The sequence below is a fragment of the Prionailurus viverrinus genome, chromosome C1 (assembly GCF_022837055.1).
Source record: "Prionailurus viverrinus isolate Anna chromosome C1, UM_Priviv_1.0, whole genome shotgun sequence".
NCBI lineage: Eukaryota > Metazoa > Chordata > Mammalia > Carnivora > Felidae > Prionailurus > Prionailurus viverrinus.
In genome coordinates this window covers 98,842,950-98,864,569 of record NC_062568.1, presented here as the reverse complement: position 1 = coordinate 98,864,569, position 21,620 = coordinate 98,842,950, and the positions used below count along the sequence as shown (strand labels likewise).

Below are 21,620 nucleotides of genomic sequence, written 5' to 3'. Positions count from 1 at the left end.
CCCATCTATTCAGTTTAATTCTTTTTTTTTAAATTTTTTTGAATGTTTTTTTTAATTTTTGAGACAGAGAGAGACAGAACATGAGCAGGGGAGGGGCACAGAGAGGGGAGACACAGAATCTGAAGCAGGATCCAGGCTCCAAGCTGTCAGCACAGAGCCCGACGCGGGGCTCGAACTCACAGACTGTGAGATCATGACCTGAGCCGAAGTTGGACGCTCAACCGACTGAGCCACCCAGGTGCCCCTATTCAGTTTAATTCTTGAAAATAAAATTTAAAATGAACAGTATATACTTTCCAATCAATATCTTAAACATTCATATCTTTTTGTGTGTGCATGACCTAACTTGTACTTTGATAAAGACTTCGAAATGTGGGGTGCCTGGGTGGCTCCATTGGTTAAGCATCTGACTCTTGATTTCATCTCTGGTAATGATCTCATGGTTTGTAGGATAGAGCCTTGTGTCAGGCTCTGTGCTGACAGCACACAGAGCCTGCTTGGGATTCTCTCTCCCTCTCTCTCTGCCCCTCCCCACCTCAGAATACATAAACATTAAAAAAACATAAAGAAAGAAAAGGGGCACCTGGGTGGCTCAGTTGATTAAGTGTCCGACTTTGGCTCAAGTCACAGTCTCATGGTTTCTGAGTTCATGAGTCGTCTATGCTGACAGCTCAGAGCCTGGTGCCTGCTTCAGATTCTTGTCTCCCTCTCTCTCTGCCCCTCCCCTGTTCATGCTCTGTCCCTCTCTCTCTCGAAAATAAATAAAGATTAAAATTTTTTTTAAAAAAAAGAAAGAAAAAAAGACTTGGAAATGTGAGTTATATTTCTCAATATTAAACTGTTTCTAAACATATTTACCAATAAAATAATATGCCAACTCCTTAGCAGAATATGTAGGATCCTTCACAATTGGAATCTAATTTCTCTTGTAAGCAATATCTTCCTAAATTTTTGTTCCCTTATTTCTGTCTTCAATGAAGACAACTGAAAGAGAAACCAAACCAAATAGCTCTTCATTTCCTCAACTTGTCATACCCTTACTATTCGGCCTCTGCTGTTTGCTACCTCTACCTGAATTCCTTAAATTCACACCTACCTCTTCCACACTTCCTGCTTCACTGAGGAAATTTCTATTCATCCTTTAAAATCCATCCCATGTATCATGGAGCCATTAAAAATTTCCCTAGAGCAACTGTATCCTTTGTTTCCAAAACAATTTGCCAAAAACTCTTCTAGAATTCTTATAATAAAAAAGGTATATACAATATAGGGTTTTGAAACTACAGAAAAATTTAGATTATCACTGTATTATTTTATCCCATATTATCTGAAAAGAATTTTTCAAATTTTGACATTTATATAAAATATAAAATTCATATAAAAATGTAAAATATAAAAATACAAAGTAAAATATTTTTAAAATTGTCTTTAGTAAAATCAGAAATGTATTACAATCAAAGATGCACATTTCAAAAGAAGAGAGGTTAGAGAGGGAGGGAGCCAAAACATAAGAGCCTCTTAAAAACTGAGAACAAACAGGGTTGATGGGGGGTGAGAGGGAGGGGAGGGGGGGTGATGGGTGTTGAGGAGGGCACCTGTAGGGATGAGCACTGGGTGATACTTGTATGGAAACCAATTTAACAATAAATTTCATATTTAAAAAAAAGATGCACATTTACCATTTCACTGTTATGAAAACTGACAGTGAGGCTTTTAATTACATATTTTCTTATTGTTATTAATTGTATAATTCATTCTTGTGTGTCCACTAATAGGCAGGTGCCATGTCTTTATATCCTCCTCTGAACATATCATGGTTTGAATGATATATAGCGAATGATATATAGCAAACATATAAAAGATTTGATATAAAACACTAAAGGATACTTAATTTTCTTTAATGGACTTTGTAGAAGTGTAATTGACATATATAATGAAATATACCAACTTCAATGAACAATTCAGAGAGTTCTGACAAATGTAGTCAGTTATGTAACTACCACCCACCAAAATCATCACATAACATTTCCATCGCCTCAAAACATTCCCTTGTGTCCCTCTGCAGTCAACTGCTTCCTTCTATTTTCAGTTCCTGGCAACCACTGGTCTACTGTCTCTATAATTTGTGTTTTCTAGAATTTCATATAAATAGAAACAAAGAATATGTTTGTGTTTGGCTTCTTATACTTGGCATAAAGTTTTGAGGCCAAGGCATCCATATGGTTTAGTGTTGTCAATAGCTCATTTCTTTTTATTGCTGAACAGTATCGACTGTGGAAATAAATCCTCTGTCACCAACTGATGGACACCTGCAGTTCTGTTTTGTGGTGTTATAAATAATGTAGCTAGGAACATTAGTGTAAAACTCTTCATATGAACTCAGGTTTTCATTTCTCTTGGGTAAATTTCCAGGAACAGAAATGCTGGATTGTATGGTAAATCTATGTTTAACTTTAAAGAAACTGCCAAACTGTTTCCAAAGTTGGTGTACTAGTTTGCACTCTCACCAGGAACGTATGAGATTTAAGGAGTTTTGCTTCTTGCCCTCATTTGGTATTGTCACTTTTTTTTTTTTTAAGTGGAGCTATTCTGTGTGTGAGCAGTAGTTCACTGTGGTTTAATTTGCATTTCACTGATGATTGAACATCTTGTCAAGTGCTCATGTACCATCTGTGTATCTCCTTTGGTGGAAGCGTGTAATCAAATATTTTGCCTCTTCTTTTTAATCAGATTGTCTTCTTACTACTGAGTTATTAAAGTTCTTTATATATTCTTGATAGGTCCTTTATCAAATATATATTTTACAAAAGACTGTGTCTTGTTCTTTCATCTTCTTTAGAGTCTCTTTTGAAGAGCAAAGTCTTTAATTTTCATGATGTTCATCAATTTTTATATTTTATGCTTCGTATGGTTTTGTGACCCATCTAGGAAATTTATTGTTATTATTTAAACAAAGTTGTGGCAATTTTCTAAAATAATTGCTTCTGTTACTTATCATATTTCTATTAAAGTGTTATTAAAGTGACTAGTTACAAAAACCTATTAAATAAAAATCACAGATAGTTAAAAATCAGGACCAAATCTTTTAAAAGATGTAAAGAGAAACAGAGTAATACAATGTATTTCTTATGTATTTGTTTCTTCTGCTAAAGAAAATCATTACATTTATTTTAAAAAACTGCAGCTGCTCATATAATGCATAAGAGATATGGTCAAAGTGATTTTTATGATTTTCAACTTATCCCCTTAAAGGGAAGAGGCAGATCCTACTTCTTTTTCCTCGTTCTGGGATACAGAGGGTGAGTCATCCTGGACAATGAGGACAACATGCTAAGGACAGCAGAGCAGTAAAACTGAAGAAACAGGAGTTTTAAACCCCATGGAGCCACCATACTTTCCTAGCACCAATTTAAACCACGTAATAGCAGATCATAGATGCAGCAACCACACCCATGCTCCAACCGATAAAATGGGACCTCACTTAATGCACTTAGAGGAAATACTGTAACGTGAAGCAATCATGGAGTGGGTGCCTGGCTGGCTCAGTCATTAGAACATGCAACTCTTGATTTCGGGTTTGTGAGTCTGAGTCCCACGCTGGGTGTAGAAATTACTTAAAAATAAAACTTCTAACGGGGGTCTGGGTGGCTCAGTTGGTTGAGAGTCCAACATGGGGTCAGGTCATAACCTTGCCATTCACGAGTTCGAGCCCTGCATCGGGCTCTGTGCTGACAGCTCAGAGCCTGGAGACTGCTTCAGATCCTGTGTGTGTCTCTCTCTCTGCCCCTCCCCAACTCATGCTCTTGTTTGTCTCTCTCTCAAAAAAAAGAAGATAAATAAAACATTAAAAATTTTTTTTGAAAAACTTAAAAAAAATGAAAAAATAATAAGGCAATCAGCATGGTGCAAGACACAGAGTAAACATGACAGTATTAGCTACTATACTATAGGACAAATTTAAGAGATTCTCCAAGAGAAAAATTCATGAAGTAGTATTCTTTATAAATATTGACTTGTCTGGATTAAGCAAGTTTTACAATAAACAATTTAATTATTTTGGTAGTCTCTAGTAGATTTCAGGTGGGATAAGATGCATGACAACATTAATATACTTCAACAACCACTTTCTTTAATATGAATTATTATATTTGGTAATATAATGGTAAAAGCAAAAATATTGATGGAAGTTCTTACCATGGAAAGGTATTCATTCGTACCCTGTTCTTATAAATCAGAATTCCTCCTGACATCACTCCAATCATAATTTCATTGTTACTTTGATCCTTCAAAAAAAGAAAATGACAAATCTAAAATATTGGACTTTTCTTGTTAAATATATATTTTAAAAATGGGATAAGGAGTTTTTAAACACAATGTAACATATTTGAAGGCAGCACATAATTGCATAATATTTACAAACCCACACAGTAATTTTTACCTCACGAGGATAAAGAACATACTTCAATCAAACTTAAATGTTAGAATATTAAAATTCATTATCTACAGTAAAAATGATCTCAGGATTCCCCACAGTGTATAACTGGAATTGACTCTCTGAGACAGGGAATCAAAGGCCTTCTCACCCTGTAGAACGATGAAGTAGGATCTATTCTTTCATTTCTAAGTTATTCTAACCTAATTGCTGTGTAAATACAGTGTCAGAATTGCAAAATTAAAGAAAATATGGAAGAATTCAGAGTTTAGTGAAGTGCAACCTATAAAAAACAAGATTTCCAATATAATGATAAATCCTATAACTAATGTAATACTACAAAAAAATCATGGCAGTAGAGTAGGGAACAACTGTTGGAGAATTTGAATGACTATGGAGAAGAAAATTTGAACTGTGCTTTGAGGAAAGGAAGGGTTTTCATGATAACTCATCCAACTTGAATAGCTAATCTGTACTACTGAGAAAATGTTGAATTAATTTCTCAGATGCGAATCAACCTTGAAATAGTGTTGCTAGTTGACTTGAAACATCCTATAGGCAAGCTAATGCTTTTAGCATTTAGCAACAATGCTTTACCCCCTACCATTCATATACTCAGAAGACAGAACTAATTAATGAAATTATAATCAAAATTTTATAATTGTGCCCCTAGAAAAAAAAATCCTTTAAAATGTAGTTTCAATAACTTCTAATTAAAGAAAAAAACTTACTAACTTCTGTGACAGGAAAATAAATACCAATGGCCAAAGTAACACAACACTGAGTACTGTATGACCAACTTATTTAGCAATAACCAGCATTATTGTACACTGTTAGGTTTCTTAAATCATTTTTTAAAAAATATCAATTAGAAGTTTGGGCCAAGATGGCAGACGTACTATATGTTCCTACTGCTCCTTCTGCTCCCACTCTCATACCACAGAAGATACATCAAAACAATCCGCTTGAACGTACATAATCAACAGAGCAGACATTTTGAGAAATTTGCAAAGACATAAAGAGGATAAAATCAGATTTTAGGAGAGAAAAAAATTATAGAAGACCACAGCTTGAATTAAACACAGAAGAGAAAGTTCTGTATGGAGGCAGAAAGAAGGTATAGTCAACAGATACAATTTCACAGACAGCAGATGAAGGAAATAAAGGGAGCCCTCAAATTACTGTCAGGATGATCAGGTAGAGAACAGCTAAGGTAATTAGCTCCTACCAACTCTAGAATCCTGCCCTGTCTGGACTGAATTATGGGACAAGGAAGTATGTGCAGCTTATCTAAAACACCAAGTGTGGATACTGGGGACAGAAATTAGAGCAATCCTCAGAATGGATGGAGAACCTCAAACTGAGAAAGGCAAACTATAGGCATGTGTTTTGCGGCAATATTTTCCTTCTCTCCTCCACCATCACCTAAAGCAGGCCATAACAAAGAGAACGCCGACAAGCAAGTGGACTAAGAATCACAAATGCAAAAGGAAGTACACAACCAATGATCACCAAGCACTAGAGAAGAACCAATACATTAAAGAGATATACCAAACTCAACACATAGATAAATCAATCAAGCTGCTATGTTGGCAGAAAAACATGTTTAAAAACAAAAAAGCAAAACATGTTCAGGCTCTCTAGGAACTCAAGTTCTTAAATTATAGCTATCTAGATATGAAATGGCAATTCCCAAGGTGATGCCAGAAGTGAGCAAAAAAAAAAAAAAAAAAAAAAAAGAAGTGTTATGTCCTTAATGGACACAAATGCTACTAATTCCGATGTACAGGAAAATGCATGAAGACCACCTTATTTTAAAATATCTTTGTGTTTCTTTTTACCACTTACTACTACCTATATTATGCTATAAATTATGTTATTTAATCTATTTATTTTTTACTCTTCTTCAGTAGAACCCAAGTAGCAAAGCATAGGGCCTTTGTTTTTTCCACTATTGGGTTCTTAGGTGTGTAGAAAAGTGTCTTGTAGAGTTAACCCATGAACAACACAGGTTTGAACTGTGTGGGTCCACTTATATGCAGACTTTTTTTCAATATAGATTTGTAAAATTTTATAGATTTGCAACAATTTCAAAAAACTTGCAGACAAATCCTGTGGCCTAGAAATATAAAAAAAAATTTTTTTTTAAGTTAGGTATGCCATGACTGCATAAAATAAATGTAGATCCTACTCTGTTTTATTGTTTATTACCATAAAATAACACAATTATATATATATATATGTATATATATATATATATATATACACACATATATGCATTTTAAGTTTATTTATTTATTTAAGACAGACAGAGAGAGAGAGAGAGAGAGAGAGAGAGAGAGAGAACAAACACATGTGGGGAAGGGGTCGGAGAGAGAGAATCCCAAGCAGGCTCTGCACTGTCAGTGCAGAGCCCAACGTGAGGCTCAATCTCAAGATCATGACTTGAGCCAAAACCAAGTCAGATACTTAAGCAATTGAGCTACCCAGGTGCCCCAATACACACAAATATATTATAAAAAGTTAGGATGTATCAAAACTTCTGCACACTTACAGACCATACAAGGCATCATTCACAGTCAAGAGAAATGTAAACATTTGTATGAAATCATAACTGCATAACATTTCCTGTAGTACATACTGTATCACTGTAATAATTTCATAGTCACCTCCTGTTGCTGTCGCGGTAAGCTCAGGTGTTGCCAAGCATCGGCTTAAAATATGGTGTGATACTAACCATCTCTGCATGTGCGGTTTGGTCTCTCCAATAAACTCCATCTAGCAGCAAAAGTGATTTCTCACAGCTCTTGCTTATTTTTCAACGTGTTTAGTGTAATACCATAAACTTCCAGTAACATCATGGGACCCATAAAAAGTGCTACTTGCTTCTTGGGAACACTTCCAGCAAAGAAAATCATGACATTATAAGAAAAAAGCTGAATTGCTTAATAGACTGAGGTCTGCAATTGTGGCTGCCTGCTGTTTCAAGATAAATGAATCCAGCATGAGTACCATTGTAAAAAAGGAAAAGGAAATTCATGAAGCCATTGCTGCAACTATACTAGCATGCACAACAACCTGGTACTTGGTGCAAAATGTACCTTTTCATCTCATATTGAAAATGTAGCTTTTTTGTGGGTAATGGACCGCTATAAGAAAGGTATGTCTCTATCTATAAACTCTAATATGATGTGAGAAAAAGCAAAGTCATTATATGACAACGTAAAGCAAAAAGAAGGTGTAGGATCTAAACCTGAAGGATTTAATGCCAGAAAAGGATGGTCTGATAATTTTAGAAAGAAGTTTGGCTTTAAAAATGACAAGAAAACAGGAAAAGCGTCTCTGCTGAGGAGTCAGGAGACACGTTCCCAGGTGCCATTCAGAAAATCACTGAGGAGAAAGGGTATCTGCCTGAACATGTTTTCAATGCAGGTAAAAGGGCTGCATCCGGGGAAAGAAAATGCTATAAAGGACATTTACTAGTAAGGCAAAGAAGCAAGTCTGTGGATTTAAAGCAGGAAAGGCTAGGTCACCTCTGCTTTGTGCAAACGCAGTTGAGTTTATGATCAAAACTGCTTATCCCAAACTGCTAACGCTCCACCTCTGAAGGGAAAAAATGAACACCATCTGCCAGTCTTTTGGTTTTACAAGAAGGCCTGGACAATGACAACTCTTTTTCTGGATTGGTTCCATTAATGTTTTCTCCTTGAATTCCAGAAGTACTTTGCCTGTAAGGGACTACCTTTTGAAGTTCTTTTGATACTGGACAATGCCCCTGGCCATCCAGAACCCCATGAGTTCAACAGCAACAATGTCAAAATATTCTGCTTGCCCCCAAACACAGTATCTCTAATTCAGCCTCCAGATCAGGGGGGTCCTTAAGGTCCTTAAAGGCTCACTGCATACAGTCTCTATGGAAAGGTCTATGTCCACGGTACAGGAAGGAGCCCTGATAAAGAAAACATCATGCAAGTTTGGAAGGATCTTGAGGATGTCATTGTTATTACAGAAAAGGCCATGAAAGCCATCAAGCTCGAAACAATAAATTCCTGGGGGAGAAAACTGTGTCCAGATAACTTTACAGGACTTATGACAGAGCCAGCCAAGAAAATCATGAGACGGATTAAAGATGCAGGGTCAAAGGTTTCATGATACAGACCTATCAAGAAACTCAAGAGCACCGCACCACAGGATTAACAAGGTGACTTGATAGAGGTGAGTGCTCCCAAAATTAGTGCTAGATGATGAGGAAGAAGTGGAAGAAGCAGTGAAGCAATGAACTGACATTGGACAACCTAGCAGCAGAGTTAACTATTGAAGACTGCTTTTGACTTTTCTTTTGCAACGTGGGCCCTTCTACGATAGGAGCACTGCAACTAAAGCAGACATTGGAGGAACTGGTAACCGTACAGAAATTTTATTAGAGAAGTTAAAGAGCAAAAAAGCCTGGTAGAAATTAGAATGCATTTCCATAAAGTTACACCGAGTGTGCCTACCTCTCCTGCCCACTTCCACCTTCCCCACTTCTTACACCTCTGCTCACCTCTCAGATAGTAAGACCAACCCCATTTCTTCTTCCTCCACAGCCAACTCACTGTGAAGACGAGGATGAAGACCTTATGACAATCTACCACTCTACGAACTGCAAATAATCATCATGCTATTCGGCTTATAAACTTATCTGTTGTGAATGTGTGTGGGTATCTTTGTGCAGAAATCTGACCATATGGGAGAAACTGTATGAAACATTTCTGTGCCATTATCATCAGCAATGTCTAAGTATTCGCCTGGAGAACATCATGTGCAAGACTCATATGGAAGTGGATAGCCTATCCTTATACAGGAATGAGGTCTGTGATATTTAATATAAAATTAATAATGTGTTAGTTTGCTTAGTGTTTTATAATTCTGCTTTCAAAGAATTACATTACTGTGCAGTATGCCTCTTTGTCTCCTAACTGGAGAAACTGTATAACTAGCCTACCATCATCGGTAAGTCGTTTTTAAAAAAAATTAACAATGCTTCCGATATTGTATCAGGACTATGAGTGCAATATTGTAGGCCATAAATATTTTATAATGATTCATTCATTGGTACATAGCATTCATACCGCTGCTTCTCCATTATCAATGTATGAATCGTTACTCCTGTAAATAAATATGTATTTCTTTTTCACATTAACTTTTCGTTTTTGATGTCTAGTGTTAGTAATACATTTAATATCTACAGTGTTTTGTATAATAGAAGACAATATTGATGTAGGTACTGACAGACCATTCATCTTGTATATAGACGATGTACACTGATCAATAGAGTCCTGTAAATGTATTTTTTCTTCCCGATGATTTTCTTAGTAACATTTTCTTTTCTCTAGTTTACTTTATTGTAAGAATGTAGTATATAATACATATAACATAAAAAATACATGTTAATCAACTATGTTATCAGTAAGGCTTTGGGTCAACAGTGTCGATTAGTAAAGTTTTGGGGGAATCAGAAATTACATGAAGATTTCGGACTGTACTGGGGGGATAAAGGTTGGTGCCCCTAACCCCTGCACTGTACAAGGCTCAACTGTACTCATTTGTTAAATGTTAAAGGAATGGATCTCTATCACCAGTAGGAAGAGGTCTTAACTGTTTAGCTTGGCACTGTAGGCCTTTAAACAACCATCCCATCCCACTTTATCTCTCCCTTCTAACTAGAAAAAACTGTTTCTCATCAAGCCAGTTCTGTGATGTTTTGTGTACCCATAATTACATATTTCTTTAAGGCGGTTCTCACGCCTTCTTCGTGTTTCTCTAATGAATCAAAGTCTAGATCAAGTTCATATTTTTTTAAGATTTTGTGCATTTTTAATCAAAAAAAATTTTTTTAATGTTTATTCATTTTTGAGACAGAGCGTGAGTGGGGGAGGGGCAGAGAGAGGGAGACACAGAATCCAAAGCAGGCTCCAGGCTCTGAGCTGTCAGCTGAGAGTCCAACTCGGGGCTTGAACCCAGGAACCAGGAGATCATGACCTGAGGTTAAGTCTGGTGCTTAACTGCCTAAGCCACCCAGGCACCCCTTGAGTCCATCTTCTCTGTGAAAATTCATTAGCCCACATGAACAAGTTTCTCACCCAGGGACAGAACTCCAGACCCCCCTCTAACCAGATCCCAGCCCACCTGACATGCATGTCCAAAAGAGTAGTCACTAAACGCATGCAACTATTTAAATGGAAATTCATTAAACTGACATAAAATTAAAACTTCACTTCCTCAATCACACTAACCACTTTTTGATTAGTGTGCACAGGTCTAGAACATTTCTTGCATTTCAGGGAGTTCTTCTGGAGACAGCTGCAAGACCAGAGCTGTCCAACAGAAATACAGTACAAGCCACATGTGTAATTTATGTAATTACCCATAATGGGTGGCTTAGTTGGCTAAGCATCCAACTTTGGCTCAGGTCATGATCTCATGGCTCGTGAGTTCGAGTCCTCCGTCAGCGTCTGTGCTGACAGCCCTGAGCCTGGAGCCTGCTTCAGATTCTGTGTCTCCTTCTCTCTCTCCCTTGCTCATGCTCTTTCTCTCTCAAAAAATAAACATTAAAAAAAAAATTATCCCAGTAAATAAATAAAAACAAAAGACTTAAGATAAGACTTAAGAATTAAGTGCAGCCTCCAGTGAATTAACGGATCCAGGCACTGAACATCAATGGCTACTAACATTAAAAACAGAAGTGAAAACCAGACATTATGTGCCTCCTGATAAAATCACACAAAAAAGGGATCAATCCTTACTCTGAACATGCCCCTTAATCAAGCTGCCAATCTGCAAGTAATACACAGAAAGCAGAACACGTTGAGTTACACCATTAATATGTGATCAGTCCAGTCCAGACCATGACAAATTAAAGGTGAAACGGCCCAGTTCTTTAACATGAAAATTTTAACAGAGATTAACAGAGATTTAAAGTGATCTAGTTAAAATAAACAAACAGCAAGGCCAAGCTGTAGTATCTATGAAGGCACACTTGGGTGATAAAACCATAAAAAAATACAATGTAGGAAGGGGCTATTATCGTGACAGGGCACAAAGAAGGTTTCTGGAATGGATGGCTAACATCTACTTCTTGACTTGGGGGCAGCTGCCGATGTTCCCTGAAATACAGTACACAGTTGTGTATCTGTTTTGTAACAGGCTAAAAAATAACAATGTAAATGGTTGAGATTTAGGATGAATATGAATATTCTAATATTTTTGACCCATACCTCAACCTATCATTATTCCATAACCTGTAGTGGTCTTCCCTCCTTTCCTTTGGAGAATACTGTTCTAAACACAAACTGCACAGCTAAGACTATCTAATGTTCTAGCCTGTCTATTGTCACAGGTTAAGAGTAAAGTAACTCAATCCCACTAAAATTTTATATTATGGGTGGGGGAAACATTAATTTTAAGTGGTGTAGGGTAGCTATGAAAATAATTTTAATTATTTGTAATTATTAAAATATTTCAAACAAATATAGAAATACCAGGAAGTCAAACAGCATCCCTCACCTTCTCTGCCTCATTCCCCAGGGATGCCACTATTAATATTTTATGTTTATAAAAAATATAAATATATATTTTATATAACTACACAATTTCTTTAATCAACAAAAAATATGATATCTTATTCTGTAAATTATTTACTGCTGCATATTATTCCAAAGCATGGATTTATCACAATTTCTTAACCATTTCTGTTCATTTATTTAGTGTTTCTAATTTTTTATTACAAATAGTGCTGTAATAAAAATTCTTGAACACACTATTTAAAACACTTATATAAATATTCTACAGGATAGAATCTGAGAAATGGAAATGATTGAAGATTATATGAATATCTGCACTCCAAAAGGGTTATAACAAGTTATACTTAAGCAATGTTTCAAAATGTCCACTTTGCATACCCTTACCAATAATGGATATTTTTAATCCTTTGAATTTTTGCAAATCTTATGAAATTGGTTTCTCCTTGTTATTTTCATGGTTATATTTTATTTTTTTAGATTTTTTTTTTCTTTTTTTTTTCTCTTTTTTTTTTTTTAATTTTTTTTTTTTCAACATTTATTTATTTTTGGGACAGAGAGAGACAGAGCATGAACGGGGGAGGGGCAGAGAGAGAGGGAGACACAGAATCGGAAACAAGCTCCAGGCTCTGAGCCATCAGCCCAGAGCCCGACCTCACGGACCGCGAGATCGTGACCTGGCTGAAGTCGGACGCTCAACCGACTGCGCCACCCAGGCGCCCCAGGATTTTTTTAAAGTTTATTTATCATTTTTATTAGTAACCTCTACAGCAAATGTGGGGTTCAAACTCATGACCTCAATACCAAGAGCCACATGTTCTACTGAGCCAGCCAGGCGCCCCTCGGGATTCTATTTTAGAGGATTAGAAAAAGCAAGCAATTTTTCATAATATCAATCATTTGTATTTCTCCTGTTAAATGCTCATCTTTTTCCTATATTTCTAATTACATGTCCATAAAAAATTAATCCTCAGAATATGAAATATGAATACAAAATAAGAATATTATGAATAAAATAAAATATGGATATTAAAAATTTCTGTAATGTATGTTGAAATTATGTTCTCTTTTAACCTTTAGCTTTATGTTTTCCCCATATATGATTAAAATGTTTATGTTTATATGTTTTTAATGTAGTTAGGCATAATATACATTCACTGATTCAAAAACAAAAGTTTGTGTGCCTTACGTAGGCTCAATAGTGTAGGCAAACTCAAATTATTCAGTGAAAATGAACACAGGTAGTTATCTACTGATCCTTTCATAAAGATGTCTGATACACCACACACACACACACACACACACACACACACACACACACACAAGCTATGTCTAGACAAGATGTGATGAGTGAAAGCACACAGCAGAATTATGGAAAGTCGCTGGGTGATCTGAATACTCTAGGGGGACACAGATGAAGTCATATATACTGCTCCACTCTGACGGAAGAAACTCTTTTCTCTGTTTCAGGAGATTACATTTTTAAATTATTTGATTATTCTAACCAATCTGTCAAAAAGTTTTCAAATGCATGTAAGTTAAAAACAGTGTTTTAGAAGAAGCTATAAATTGGTTCTTCAATATAGAAATAGACATCGTATGGCTAAATTACTTAGTATCTCTGTGTCTCACTTTCCTCATCTGTGAAGAAATGATAATACTCCTACCTCACTGGGATACTGTAAGGATTAAATGAGATTAATACACATAAAGTCTTAAGAAGGTGTTGGACACTTAGTAAATGCTATTTAGGTGCTATTATTATTACTTGTGTCCTGTATGGCAAAAACCTCTCAAAATTACTGTCCTCGTATTCCTTCTTGTATACTCTATAATCAGCCTAGGCCATCAAAATACCCGCAAACTGTTCTTACAAGGTCACTGATGACTTCCACATGTCTAATCCAGTTCTCATCTGACATAGTTAAACACTCCTAATTTGTTTCTCTTCAAAGACACACACGTGTCTGAAAGACAGGCTTTCTATCTACATGGTTGCTTCCTCCTGGTTCTTCTTCATCTCTCTAACCTCTGAAGTGTTCCAGCTCTGAGGACCTTTCTCTTCAGTATTTACTAGATTTCTCCGAGTGCTCTCATTTCATGGCTTTGAATATTAACTATGAGCTGACAATTCCCAATGTCTGTCTTTAGTCCAGACCTCTCTTCTGAACTCAGTCCTATACACTGAATTGCCTACCCTCCTTCGTGTGGATGTGTAAGAAGTCTTCTAAAATTTGACTGTTGTGAGACTAATTCTTGACCCACCCTTCCAACCTCTTCTCCCTGGTCTTTCCCATCTTTCTGAATAGTTACATCATCTGTCTAGCTGTTCAGACCAAAAACTTTGGAATCATTCCTGAATCCTTTTTCTCTCACATCCTATAGCCAATACATCAGTAAATACTGTCACTTGCATATTCAAAATATATACAGAATCTGATTACTTTTCACCACCCAACTGCTACAACCACCATTATTTCTCACCTTGATCATGGTAAGAGTCTAGCTGGTCTCTTAGTGCCTTATAGAATACTCTCAAATGGCAGCCATTGTTATCTTTTCAAAATGTAAATCACACCAAGACTTTTATCTCCTCAAACTGTCTACTGGTCTTGCTTAGAATTAAAAGTTGTAGTGTTTAAAATGTCTTATAAAACCTTAGTCCACCTTAAACTAATCAATACTCTTCTTTCCTACCTTATACTGCACCAGCCATAATGCTCTCTCTGCTGTTCCCTGAACTTCCAAGCAACCTATTTCATGGTTTCCATTGATGTCTCCTCTCCCCTAGATATGTATCTGCATAACACCTTCAAATCTGTTGATAGTCTCAGTGAGGCCTTCCCTGATACCACACTTTGTCGGTCTCACTCCCCTTTCTCAAGTAATTTTCCTCCACAGCATCTATTACTATCTGATATGTTATGTATTTAGTTAAAGAAAAATTAAGTATAATGTACATATATTAAAATGTATAGGGGCATGTGGGTGGCACAGTTGGTTGAGAATCTGGCTCTTGATTTCCACTCAGGTCATGATCCCAGGGTCATGCAATAGAGCCCTGTGTTGGGGTCTGAGCTGAGCATGGAAACTGATTAGGATTCTCTCTCTCACTCCCTCTGCCCCTCTCCCTGCTCACGCTCTCTCTCTCTAAAATAACGTTAACATTTAAAAAATAAATAAAATGTACAAATCTTACATGCGCAACTCAAAATTTTACATATATACCTACACACACACACACACACACACACACACACACATATATATATATATATATATATATATATATGTGTCTGTGTAACCAACACAAAGATACATATTTTCAAAATCCAAGAAGGCTCCCTCATGAGCCTCCCAGCTAATAAAACCCTTCCACAGGTGATTGCTATTCTATTTGCCTATTACTGTAAACTTTACTTCCATGGAATACCTACTATGTATTCTGATATGCTCAATTATTTGTTTATAGTCTGTCTTGCCCACCAGAATACAAGCGTCATGAGGGTTGGGTTTTTTTTACCTGCTTTACTCAGTGCTGTATCCACAGTGTCTATAAACAGGACTTGGAACATAGAAGGTGCTCAATAAATATTCATTGAATGAATGAATAATCAAAATAGCATCATTAAGCTTTCCTTTCCTTTGGAACGCTGAAGGGCAAAAGTTATTTTTCATTAGAATTATCTTCATTATTATTACAAATACCTATGGAAATAAGATACTGACAACAAGCCTAAAACTTGAACTGTTTTAGGGTTAATTTAGAGCATCCTCTACTTAATTGAAATCCTAAAGCCAAACTTTCTGTGATTACTTTTACATTTAGGTAACAAGGTTATGCAATACAGAGTTTACATTACACTGACATCCTTATAAAACAGAGATTGAACTGGAGGACCCATGGCATAGGTATCTTATAACTCTATTATGTTCTTTTATTCTATTCTCACAGTTTAATAAACACTGAACAGTTTTCATTAGAAAAGATAATAGGTGTTTGCTGAGCCCTCAAACCATTCACTTAACAAATTAAGACAGTTTAATTACACTAGCAATTACTCCTGAGATAGTGCTTTTATAACATTTTAAGAGGTCAGAAATTCTTCACAAAAACGTAAATTTAGCTCCCAAAATGTTCCTTGGAATTAATATCATATGTTCAAATTGTATTTTCAAGATTACTTTCATATCATTATTTCATCAACTGATCCTAACCAAAAATTTGGGGGTAACTAATCCTTATTCTTTGTAGGTAAGAATCTGAGAATAAAGCACAGAGTGCTGGGTGGAAATAATGACTGCATTTGCATCCACTGTTTATTTAGAAGTGTATTTCTTGATTTCCAAATGTTCAGAAGATTTTTAAAGTTTCCTTTTGTTTTTCAAAAATTATATGTGTTTGAAAATCATACATACTGTGGAGTTGCTAGATGCAATATTCTACATAAATCAATTAAGTCAAGTTTGCTGACTGCATTGTTAGTCTAAAAATCAGCAAGATAAAGATTTTAGCTATCTCTTCTATCAGTGATCGAGTAAGGAATATTATAAATTATCACTTTCTTTTGCTCCAAAGAATGGGGAAAAACATCTGCAAATCACATACCCATCAAAAAAGTGTATCTAGAATATATAGAGAGTTCTTTAAAAAAAAGGGGGGGGTAAGAAAAGAAACAAATAATGGGCAAAATATTTGAACAGCTTATTCATCAAAGAAGATATGATGCTCAACATCATTAGTCAACAGAGATACAAAGTAAATACATGCTGAGATGAAACACATCTATTAGAAAAGCTTGAAAAAAACAAAACAAAACAAAACAAAACAAAACAAAACAAAACAAAACGGACAATGCCAAAAAAGGATGTGAACTGGAACTTGCACAATATTGCGAGTAAGGATACAAAGTTGTTCAGTCACTTTGGAAAACAGTTTGGCAGTTTCATGTAAAGCTAAATACACACTTACCATATGACCCAGCCATCCCACTCTGGGGTTTTTACCCTACAGAAATGAGAACTTAAATCCACACAAAAAAACTGGAAATGATTTTTCTGCAGTGGTCCATTAATAAAAAAAAAACAAAAAACAACCACAAACAATCCAGATGTTCTTCCATGGGTGAATAAACAAACAACAACAAAAAAGGAATGAATTATTGAAATACACAATAACTTGGATAAATCTCAAATGCATTACTGTAAAAAGCCAGTCTCAGAAGGTTACATAATATAGGATTCCATTTGTAAGACATTTTGGAAAAGACAAAAATTTAGAATCAGAAAATAGAACCAGTTGCCAGGGATTAGGGGGAAGTGTAAAATTAGATTACAAAGGAGCAGCATGAACAAAAGTTTATGGGATAATGGATTATCTTTATTCTGATTGTGGTAGTGGTTACGTAATTCTATACATATGTTAAAACTGACACAACTGAACACATACACACACCCCTAAAAAAAAAAAAAATCCACTTACCATATTATTTTAAAACACAAACTATGTCCCTGCTCCCTTACCTCGAATCTTTTTTTCTCTTTCTATCTTGAGGTTCTCAGTCATTCTTTAATTTTCTACAGTTCCCTTTTCCCTTACTCATATAATCTCCTGGACACATAAAATGTTCTTATTTTCTTAAGCATGTCATGTCCTCTTGATTTCAGGTCTTTACTCATGGCGATGGTCTACAGTGAAAACCACTCTCTTGGTTAATTCTTATTCATTCTTCTGGCTTCGGTAATTTACCGAAAAAAATTTTTTTTTCGGTAAATTACTTCTTATAATAAACCTTCCCTAACCTTTGCTCCCAGGCTGGATTAGATGTTTGATCATATAGTCCCATATCATTCTCCACTTTCCCCTTCTTATCTTCACATTTTTGTCAACGCATGACCCATTTCTTTCTTCCCCACCATCCTGTGAACTCCATGAGATAACTGATGTTTTGCTAAGTACTCCTTAGTACCAACACTGTGTAAGGCACCTAAAAGACCCACAACAATGAGTACTCTAACTTATTTGTGCTTTACAGATTGCTATAAATAACTTGTTCTACTCTCTGATTTTTTCAATCTACATTTCAAAGGCAGAAAACATCTTACCTCTTTTTTTCAAAATAAAATATTATTTCAAACACCTTTGCTTGTGATATTCAATTAGGTATTCCCTTTATGTATCCTCTCTCCTCTATTTTTTTGTCATTTTTATTCAGGATGCTGTAAAATTCTCCTCCACGTTCACTGGACATCTGCACATTTTCTTAAGTTCTCAGTATCCACACACAACCAAAACACCCTTTCCTGGCGTTTTCTGTCAGTACAAATTAGGTTTCTAAATAACTGTGACCACTTAAAATTTAATTTAATCTGGCACTCTACATTTATGGCTTTCTTAGAGTTTTACAATCTAATAATTTAAATAACAACAGAACTCCTACTTAATCAAATCAATAAATACCAATATGGTTAGTTATGCATGAGATCCAGCATGTCACTTAAATTAAAAAAAGAAAGTCTCATATCCTTTGTATTTCATTGACAGCAGTCAGTGATAGCAGGCATCAGGGTACACTACCTTTAGAAAACTGCTAAGGACTAACATGACGGAATTTAGTGATCTTTTTATTGTTAACCATAGTTTAGTTTACATATGTGAAGGAAGTTCCATTAGTTTTAAACCTTATGATAAAAACCAAAATCTAGCTGCACAAATATTGACAACTATGTTACATTTTGGAGAATCAGGTTAAAAAATAACCCACAAACAGAGATGGGCGGAGGGGGGGGGGGCGATGGCGGGGTAGAGAAACATTTTAAAGAAAACAAAAAGTTCAAGAGAGCCTTACTTACGCATTTTAAATGGAATCAAACAGATTTCCAAGTTACAAACACTCAGAACTAGCAGATCTAGTCATGTGAGGAAAGCAAATCTTTGGTTTTTTTTGTTGTTTTTAAAAAATTTTTTTTTCAACGTTTATTTATTTTTGGGACAGAGAGACAGAGCATGAATGGGGGAGGGGCAGAGAGAGAGGGAGACACAGAATAGGAAAACAGGCTCCAGGCTCCGAGCCATCAGCCCAGAGCCTGACGCGGGGCTCGAACTCACGGACCGCGAGATCGTGACCTGGCTGAAGTCGGACGCTTAACCGACTGCGCCACCCAGGCGCCCCAATCTTTGTTTTTTTTAAAGGAGAGACTGACATAAGCTTTGTGAAATACAAGAACACTCCTCTTCCAGAAGAACATAGCCAGGTGAGGCCCTGAACAATAAAACCATTACATGGAACAGAACTTCGAGGGTGTATATTATAAAATCAATTCAAAATAATTATCTAAGGAAAACGTAACTCTCTTTCAGACTGCTCTCCTTATTCGGATTGCTAATTTATCTCAAGAGAATATAAAACCTATCACCAACTCAAACAATGATTACCTATAATTCCACTTTTCATTTGTTATGTAGAAAAGCTGTACTCCAAGTACTTCTAAAGGAACATAACTTCATGATAAAATCATGAGAAAGAATTTAGATAGAGACATACTAATTAAGGACAGCAACTCACAAACATGCTTACAGCAGGGTTCTGGAAGCAGAAAAGTTTGACACCATTAAAAAGTTGTTACAGACTGATGTACAGAAGAAGCCAAAGACTGTAAATTCCATCTTTTATTAATAAAGGGATTTGTCACAGGGGAGAAAGACAACCAAAATATGTTAACATACTTCATTTTGTGCTTTATAAATAAAAATTTATAATGATGCCACTAAATGAGGAAACAAGTGAAGTAACACAAGCCTCGGTGAGGTGAAAGTATCTTTATAACACTGAATATGAATGCAAAAATCCCTACTTTTCCTGCTTTTATTTTGGAAAATGAAAAGCCCAAAGGTACTATCTCTTATGGTCTGCAAAATTATCTTTACAAAAATTATCTTCATAACATAAAAACCTAAAAATAACACAAAATATCCACTTCAACCATTCTCCTCAGGTATTAAATCTTAAGGGATTCTGAAAATACTTATACTCAGAGGAAATTTTCAGTGCAACTATGTTGTCAGCACTCACTAGTTACTCCATTGGTTGCCTAATCCTACTAGGCATTAAATAAAAACTCTGATATAGAGTAAATGAAGCCTAACTCAACAACATCACATTAGTTCTCTTCACTTACCCTTGCATAGTGGAATTCAACTCCATAGAGTTCTAAGGTACGTGCTGTGTTCAGATAATTAAATTCTGCTTCTGCAGGAGATAAGCCTCTGTAAAGACAGTGTAGTAAAAATTATACCAATCACAAATATGGCCAAACTGGAAAAAAAAAAACCAATTTATCTAGAAAAATTTCAGCATTCTAGTTAAATCTTTTATAACACATCATGCATGACTACTCCTCTTAGTTGTATACAGTAATATCTAACTTATCTGGAAAGTAAATTTTCATTAACACAAATCATTATTTTGTAGAATATTTCATATTCCAGAAATACAAGAATGCACTAGGGGATGTGGAGAAAAGGAACCCTTGTGCACTGTTGGTGAGAATGTAAACTGATGCAGCCACTACGGTAAACAGTACGGCGATTCCTCAAAAAATTAAAAATATAAATACCACATTAAAGGGGTCTCTTTGAGTAGGGGAAAAAAACACCAAAAGCAACAAAGTCTAGAAAGAAACAGAGAACGTCAACATCACCAGAAACACTAACTTTACAAGTAACACAATGGCACCAAATCTATCAATATCTATCAATAATCACTCTGAATGTAAATGGACTAAATGTCCCAATCTATCAACATAGGGTATCAGAATGGATGAAAAACAATATCCATCTATATGCCGCCTATAAGAGACACATTTTAGAGCTAAGACACCTGCAGATCGAAAAGTGAGGGGGTGGAGAACCATCAATCATACTAATGGACGTCAAAAGAAAGCCAGGGTAGCCATACTTATATTATAATATATTATTTTTAATATAATTTTAATTATATTAATTTTAATCTAAGTATATATAATAAAATTATATTTAATATAATATATATTTTATAATTATATATCATGTCTAATATAATATATATTAGTTATAATATATATTTTATTTTGAGAGAGAGAGAGAGAGAGTGTGCGCGCACGTGTGCGCATGAGCAGGGGACAGAAGCAGAGGGAGAGAAAGAGAATCTTATGCAGGTTTCACGCCAAGCACAGATCCCAATGTGGGGCTTGATGCCATGACTGGGAGATCACGACCTGAGTCAAAATCAAGACTCGGACACTTAACCAACTGAGCCACCCAGGCACCCTGTGACAAATGAGATTTTAAACTGAAGACTGTAACAAGAGATGAAGAAGGGCATTACATCATAATGAAGGGGTCTCTCCATCAAGAAGAACAATTGTAAAAATTTATGCCCCCAACTTGAGAGCCCCCAAATATGTAAATCAATTAATCACAAACATAAAGAAACTCACTGATAATAATACAATAATAGTATGGGCCTTCAATACCCCACTTACAACAATGGACAGATCATCTAAGCAGAAAATCAACAATAAAACAATGTCTTTAAATGACACACTGGACCAGATGGACTTAACAGATATATTCAGAACATTTCATCCTA

The 21,620-nt window shown here is 35.6% G+C and overlaps 1 protein-coding gene across 4 annotated transcripts in view; it reads right to left on the bottom strand.

Annotated features, from left to right (window-relative positions):
* PTPN4 (protein tyrosine phosphatase non-receptor type 4) overlaps positions 1-21,620 on the bottom strand; it is a 227,378-nt gene that overhangs the window by 85,978 nt on the left and 119,780 nt on the right. For all 4 annotated transcript variants that reach the window (XM_047870281.1, XM_047870282.1, XM_047870283.1 and 1 more), the window contains exons 9-10: positions 20,170-20,257; positions 4,195-4,283 (exon numbers count right to left, since the gene is read on the bottom strand). In XM_047870281.1, coding sequence (XP_047726237.1) covers positions 4,195-4,283; positions 20,170-20,257 — 177 coding nt within the window. The remainder of the gene's footprint in view (positions 1-4,194; positions 4,284-20,169; positions 20,258-21,620) is intronic.